This window comes from Equus caballus, chromosome 10 (genome assembly GCF_041296265.1).
Source record: "Equus caballus isolate H_3958 breed thoroughbred chromosome 10, TB-T2T, whole genome shotgun sequence".
NCBI classification, from domain to species: Eukaryota; Metazoa; Chordata; class Mammalia; order Perissodactyla; family Equidae; genus Equus; species Equus caballus.
Window position 1 is genome coordinate 89,636,065 of NC_091693.1, and position 7,683 is coordinate 89,643,747.

At 53.3% G+C, this 7,683-nt stretch overlaps 1 protein-coding gene across 4 annotated transcripts in view; it reads right to left on the reverse strand.

Moving 5' to 3' along the window:
* MAP3K5 (mitogen-activated protein kinase kinase kinase 5) overlaps nt 1-7,683 on the reverse strand; it is a 180,551-nt gene extending 172,868 nt beyond the window's left edge. Inside the window, exon 1 of one of the 4 annotated variants that reach the window (XM_023651182.2) lies at nt 7,012-7,683. In XM_023651182.2, the coding sequence (XP_023506950.2) occupies nt 7,012-7,423 (412 nt within the window). In that variant the 5' untranslated portion in view covers nt 7,424-7,683. The remainder of the gene's footprint in view (nt 1-7,011) is intronic. The other 3 variants (XM_023651183.2, XM_070225547.1, XM_070225546.1) reach the window with 3 other exon arrangements.

The window sequence follows — 7,683 nt, forward strand, 5'->3', positions numbered from 1 at the left end:
TTGATTACCTACCGTAGCAGAAAAGGTCTGCTTGGAACGAAGTGTTTATTGTCACCGTGTGCCACTTCTGTGGCATTTAAATTGCACAGCTCTGCTCTGCTATGACTTTCAGTAGGAGATGCTGTTAACATCTAAATTTTCTCTCCTCCCTTCTATCTCCCCTAATAAAATTACCACAATGTGGACTGGGTTATTGTCTTTTAGTTTTAATGTTCTGGGGAAAAAGAAAAACTACAAAATAAAACTCACATAAGATATTAAGTACTCACTTTTAAAATTTTTAGAAAATCAGACAAGACGTCAAAAATCCATTCTGTCTCATACCCTTTCTCCTTCTCCAATAATCTGGTACAGTTTCTTTAGTTAACATCTCCAGCCAGAGAGAAAAGCCAATTTAGTAACAACCAAAGAAGCTAACGTGTTAGAATCACCAGTGGATTCTGAAATAGTTTACAGTTTTGCTTTGCTCTTTTTTTTCCTTTAATGTCACTAAGAAAATTTGCAAATTTAATTTTGCTCCCTGAAAATAAGGGTATCATTCCTAAATATAGCCAGTTTCCCCACTTATCTATACCCAAACAATGGGATGGCCAGGCTGTCTGCAAGATCTACCTTTCCCAACATCATGAGGTCCTGTGTTCTCCCTGATACCCACAGGGCTGTGGCTACCTGCACTCGTGCCTGCTCCCACCTCTGTACCACATGCTCAACTCTCACCCTGCCCCAGGCAGGGTGGGGCAGCGTTTGGAGGGACCACTTGGGGCAAGTAGCTGGAAAGCAGAAACAGTCGGTACCTCTTGGTGGAGACCTGCACATTCACTGGGCCTCATGCTTGTCAATCTCCCAGTGCCCCACAAAGGAGCTGAGAACCAATTTTACCCCACAAACCAGAAACAGCAACTGAACGGGCCTCTAACCAGGCCTCCAAAACAGGAAGCAGGGGACAGTCCCTGCAGCCACCCAAGGGGAACTGACTTGGAGCAGAGAACTCCCAGCAGGCTGGCACCAGCTAAGGCCATTGGTGAGACAAGGCCACTGGTGAGACAAGGCCACACGGTGCACTCATAATTAGGCTTTGCCTGGGGGTGGATGCAACCCGAGCTATCAAGTGATGAATGTCTTAAGCAGACCAAAGGCAACCAAGTAGAGGAAAGAAATCAGGACTCAGGACCCTGGGAAGCAGGGTCAGGCACAACGACCTACAGTTGACTATCTGGGGTAAGAAACGGGTGCTCTAAAAACAAGTTCATTCTTGCACTTGGAAGTCTTCAGTTTTGCTTTTTTCAATCTCCTAGTAAAGCTTTTTTTGGAAAATTATAATTGTGCCTCCCAGAGCACAAGAGGAAGCACAGTGCTCTGGGTTCACAGCAGGTGGGCAGCAGGTGCCTGAGAGGCGAGCCAGCAAGAGGGCAGAAGCCCAGAGGAAAACCACGCGCAGGGCACCACTGGGATATTTCTTCAATCTCTTCCTAACTAGACTTTTCCTTACGAGCTTGTCTGTGTTCGCTCTTTCGCTAACTTTGCTGAGGCCTGTTTCCCGCGGGAAGCAGCGACCGAAGGTAGGGGAGGGTCTCGAGCGGTGCAGACCAGAGGCGCTCGCAGGATAGAGCTTCCACTTGTCCACGCTGAAACTGGGAGAGTCCTAAACAGTGAGTTCTTCCACCCAGTTACTGTATGCAAAGAGCTACTCCTTATTCTAATGTTATGGCTGCCCTAATTTATTGTAAAAATGTCTTTTCTTTTTGAGAAAGTGTGATAGTAGATGTCTGGCTGTCAAGTTCTCTCTCTTTATACTATCCTTACTTGTAAAAATAAAATGTTGACAAACATGTTGGTCTTCTGATTGTTTTAAACCGGCTCGTGGGAACCACTGTTCGGGAAACGCTGACTTCACCCACTCCCTCAACGTGTCTGAGACCACACAGAGGAAAGCCTCGCTGGACTTAGCAGAAGATGCAGACGCGGGCTGGAAGACCTCCTTCTTCTTTTCTCCTTCTCCCCAAATCCCCCCAGTACATAGTTACATACTCTAGTCGCAGGTCCTTCTAATTGTGGCATGTGGGACGCCACCTCAGCATGGCCTGATGAGCTGTGCCATGTCTGCGCCCGGGATCCGAACCAGTAAAACCCTGGGCTGCCAAAGCGGAGCGCGCGCACTTAACCCCTCGGCCCCGGGGTGGCCCCATGGAAGACTTTCAAGAACTTCTCAGCCCAGGACAAACAGGAGACAAAGGTGATGCTGGTTTTGGTTTGTTGTCAGTAAGACTCAAGTCCTAAGGAGCTGTGCTGAAGCAAGGGGACCACAGCCCAGGAAGTTCAGGTGCCTCTCCAGTGACACGGCCTAACTGGGTGACTTTCATCACGAGCCCAAGCAAAGCGGGAACGTAACAGGTGAAAATGTAAAAGTAAGTTCTCACGGTTTCAACAAGCGTGTGCTTCCTTCCTGTCGGCCACTGTTGCTACAGGGCGAGGCTGTAAGAGATTGCGATCTGCTGGGAGCCTGGCTAAGAGAACCGCCCAGGTGGATGGACACAGTGCCTCGCAGCAGGGAAAGGAGATGCCGGCCTCATCCCGTGCCCACCGAGAGCAACCTGGCCTTGAGCAGAGCAGTGTCCCTGGGTCTCACGTCAGCGGGAAGTCAAGGCCATAAACAGAAGGTTGGAGGGGAAGAAGGGTGAAAGAGGAGCAGGTATTAACGGATCCCCTGCTGGCACTGCTCCCTCCGTCCACAGCATCCTCCCTCTCCCTGCCCAGCCTCCCAATCCTCCTTCCTCCAACCTCATCACAGCGCCTCCTCTCCTCACGTCCAATCCAAAGTGAAGCCCCTACATCTGGCCAAGATGCTACCAGAAGCTAGATAAAAGCAAAAGATTCTACCGCAAAGAAAGGTGCATTCAAAGTCCCGGTTTCAGGTTTCAGGAACATAATTTTCCCGAATGTTTAAAACGACGAAAGGGTTTCACACTTCAAGTCCACCGAGTCAACAAGCTTCTTACAGGCTATTCCCAGAAGCTAGCCACCACCTCTGACACTGTTGTAAGAAGTGTGCTTCAGTTCCAAGCAGCAACCTTAAGTCATTTAACCTGAACGTATGAATGCAACCTCCCTCCCGTTCAGGATTCCCATAAGCAAAACGGGGGACTCATGGAGCCTGTTCTCGCTCTACTTCACAGAACTGATGTTCCTTAAAAAAAGGTTTCTGAGACGCTTCCGCCTTGGGTCTACGTGGAGGGAGTCCCTCTGCGTCCCTGACACCTCTTAGCTTTATGGAAACTGACTGCCTACCAGGCAGGGGGCTGGGGAGAGAGAGATGCTCTTGTATATGTAAACACAAAGAATTTTCATAAAAGCCACGACAGAACAGTAGTCTCCACTCAGAACGGAAATGAAAAAGAGAACGAGACGTGTATCAGAGAACAAACTAGATTACAGTTAAACAACAAACAGGGAAAATCCCTGAAAACCTTTAGCCGCAATCTATCCTCTAAAGAGACACCAGGACACATAGACAGGGAAGCCTGTAGAAATGTAACCAGCTTTGAGTCCTTATCCCTTCCAGTAAGTGCAGCTATTCCAACAGGAACATTCTCTTTTATATGTTGGGGTCCTTCTTATCCCTCTGCCTGAGTGTAGGGGTCACCTCTGAACCTGCTCCTCCACCCAGTCCCCCTGCCCCCCGTCGATTCTAGGGGCTGTTTCCTGGGAGCCCAGGGCGTTCCATGTGGACCCTCCCAGAGGCCCCGCTGCAGCCAGGCTTGATTCTGCCCCCTCACCAACTCTGAACTTCTAGGCTGGGAACATGATATACACACACAGTTCACTCGCCCCGAAGGACTGAAATGACTCGTTTTGTATTAATAATGTTGTAATTTTAAAGTACAGAATCTGAAAGTTGGAGGGAATCTCAGAAAACAATTATTCCAACCCTATACTATTTTCTGAGATTTTAAATGACCTTTTCCAAATTGGAGAACCAGGGCCAGAATCCAGATCTTGAAATTCTTGGAAAGCTCTGCCCCAGTGTGCCATCCTTCCTCAGTGTTGCAGACTCACAGGAGTAAAGCTGTGGATCTCAGAAATTTACTTCAATCTCCCTCCACTCCCACCGCTGGTCAGTTTTGGGGGCCTCTGGAGGAGGTGAAGGGCCTTGCTCCCGATTACATGGTTCAGAGCAGAGCCAGGATGGAAACCCCGACGGAACCTGAGGGAGAGTGTTCGTCCCCCCATATCATCCTGATTCAGCTTCCAAGTGGAGGCAGTGGATGTGGAACAAAGGTTAGCACGGCCCAGGGGCCAAAATCCTGCCAGGCCTGTTTCTGCATGGCTTGCAAGCTAAGAATTGTTTCTACATTTTTAAATGGTTGGAAAAAGAGAAAAAAAGAATAATATTTTGCGAATTACATGAAATTCAAATTTCAGTGAGCATTAATGAAGTTTAATTGGAACACAGTAACGATCACCTGTTTAGGGACTGTTAACGGCTGCTCTCCAGTTTCAACGGCTAAGCTGAGTCGTGGGAGAGACCTCATCAAGAGTCTAAAATATTTACCATCTGGCCCTCTACAGAAAAACCTGCCCAAGCCTGGTGGAGGAGAAGCAGGCACTGTCTTGGAAAACAGAAGAAAAGTTCTACTACTTTCAAACTGGGCAGCCCTCAGGTTAGAAAAACAAAGGGTTTGGGCAAAACTGATAACATCTTCCTTCACCACATCTTCAGGCAGAATGAGAGGGTTCAGAGAGGGCTGAGTCCATTCTACTGACTCAGGGTTAAATGGAGCCCACCCAGGCCGAACTGAGCAGTAGGATGGGACAGGGCTGGCCCAGGAACACTGGTATTCCGAGAGCATGGTCCTCCGCAGGCTTCCACACTGCACTCAACTGGCTCACACAGTCCCTCCAGCTCTCTGTCACATGATTCCAGGATAGAGACCTTCCCCTGACTCTGAGAGTAAATCAGCCCAGCTGAAGGGAGGCAGCAAGGGCAAAGCGGGAGCTTTAAGGGTCTGCACCTGAAGTGGAATCCTGCACTGACCAGTCACCACCCCGGGGCCTAGGGCCGGCTGTGGATCCCCTGGTTTCCTGAGAAGGAGAGGAAGCCCTTCCACCACAGGCTTGTCTGGAGGATTAAACGAGAGCCAGTCCAAATGTCTGGTCCCTTCTCATCTTTTTCTCTCCCTTCCCCAGAGACAGCACTTGGAGAACAAGCTCTCCGTGAGCCTTCCCGGGAAACCTTCTTTCAAAATAGCTCAGCGTTTAAGATTTTTTTTATAGAGCCCTATAAAAAATACCCAATCTATCAGCGCAATAAAAATAGGCCCAGAACTCGGTTGGGTGTTTTCCTCACGTATCTTTCAGTTCTTTGAAGCTTCTTCCAAATTATAGTCCAAAAATAAGAGTGCTGTAAATTTTTAGAAAAGTTATGTTTACGTAATTTTTATAGCAAGCCATAATATATGATACTCATGCTCAGTTAGGAAGACCCAGTCTGTAACGAAATAGCAAAACCAGAAAGTCGCAGTTTATTTAGTCTGGCTTGCTCAGCATGAAGTTCTTCCTGTTCTTAAAATATTCAGCTTTGGCTGAACTCCAAAACTGACACAAATCAGCCTACTTCAGGTGTGCTGAAGAGACTGAAGGGAAACAGAACTGGAACACAAGGTGGGAACACAAAATCTTTCACGTGATTGCAAATACAAGAACCTTATTGTTAGAAACCACCATTAAATCAAATTTTCCGCCCACACTTAAAAATAAACGCGTACATATTGTCAACATTGGTTGCACAGGGCGCTAAAGGTTAATTTCAAGAACATATTACTATTCCTCACATTTGCTAACAGCTTCAGCCACCAGAACTGCAGTAACACCCTGAAATCTGCGACAGGTTGAGAAGATACATTTTTTTCCACGGCTTATGATAGCAATCACTTCAATGGCCAATCCCGTCTTAGTTGTTAAGATAGCATATCAGCCTCTAAAGCAAAGTGAAACCCTTTCCAGCACATCAAGGGACATGGAGTAATAAAAACCAGACCTGGTTCTTTCACCAAAGTCCTAACAGAGACCCCACACAAGTTGTGTGGGTTACTTTTGGAAGTAACTACTTGAAAGTTCAAACAGGTAAGCGATGGGAAGTTCAAACCACTGAACTTAAGGCAAAACGAGTGGATAAGATCCTGACATGACCTGCAAATTCGTGCAGACACACTGTGTGTGCAGCCGGCTCCTTGGCATCAGTCATGGTTTCTGTACCCCCGAAACGACACCGAGAAAACGAGACGTCCCCCAAAGCAGTCACAGGCACGTACAGAAGGTGAACATAGGCCACCCCAATAGAAGAGAAGCCGCGACACTGGATGGAGAAGAGCAGATTGGGGCAAGGACGCGCACTGCCAAGGAGCTGAGTTCTCTAAGGGAGCACCCCGCGGCGGCGGCGGCCGCTGGTCCCGCCCAGACACCTGAGGCTCGGCCCGGCAAGGCGCCCCCCGCCCAAGGTGCACGGAGCAGCGCCGCGTCCCCCCCAGAAGCGGAGTGCAGGGAGCAGCGCCGCGTCCCCCCCCAGAAGCGGGGCGCCGGGAGCAGCACCGCGTCCCCCCAGAAGAGGGGCGCCGGGAGCAGCGCCACGTCCCCCCAGAAGCGGGGCGCAGGGAGCAGCGCCGCGTCCCCCCAGAAGAGGGGCGCCGGGAGCAGCGCCGCGTCCCCCCAGAAGAGGGGTGCCGGGAACAGAGAGCAGCGCCGCGTCCCCGCGAGAAGAGGGGTGCCGGGAGCAGGGAGCAGCGCCGCGTCCCCCCAGAAGAGGCGTGCCGGGAGCAGCACCGCGTCCCCCCAGGAGCGGGGCGCCGGGAGCAGGGAGCAGCACCGCGTCCCGCCAGGAGCGGGGCGCCGGGAGCAGGGAGCAGCACCGCGTCCCGCCAGGAGCGGGGCGCAGGGAGCAGGGAACCGGGCGCTCGCGGCGCGCCGGCGCCCGGAGCAGCAGCCCCCCGCGCGGACAGCCCCGACCCGCACACGCACCTGCGTTGTAGAACCGGTCCAGCACCGCCGTCTCCCCGAAGTCCAGCTTCCCGAAGTGCAGGGTCTCCAGGGCGGCGCCCGCCGCCTCGCACGCCTCCCGCAGGCTCTGCAGCGCCTCGCTCTCGGCCACGGCCAGCGGCCCCTGGCTCGCCTCGTTGATCACATAGGCCACCGTGGGGCGCCGGCCGCCGCCGCCGCTGCCGCCGCTGCCCCGGCTCCGGGGGGCGCTGCCGCAGCAGGGGGGGACCGGGGCGGCGGCGCTCTCCACGTTCCAGAAGCTGCCCGGCGGCGCCGGCGGCAGGCGCGCGCCCTCCTCGCCCTCGGCCGCCGCCCCCCGCCGGCTGCCGCCGCCCTCGGCGAGGGCGCAGGGCGGCACGGAGAAGGTGAGGCCCTCGGCCGCCTCGCCGCTCATGGCCCCCGCGCCGCCGCGCCGCCGGGCCGGCCACAGCTCGGGGCTGCTCCGCGCGCGCCGGGCTACGCGGCTGCCATCGCGCGTCCCGCCCTCCGCGCCGCGCCGCCGCCGCCTCTCGGGCGCCCTCTCGCCCGCGGGGACGCCGCTGCCCGGCGGCCGCTCGCCCCTCCTCGGCGCCTCCGTGGCCGCGCGCCGCCCGCCCGCCGCGGGAGAGGGTGCGGTGGGAGCGGCGGCGGCGGACCTGCCCGTGCGCTCGCGGG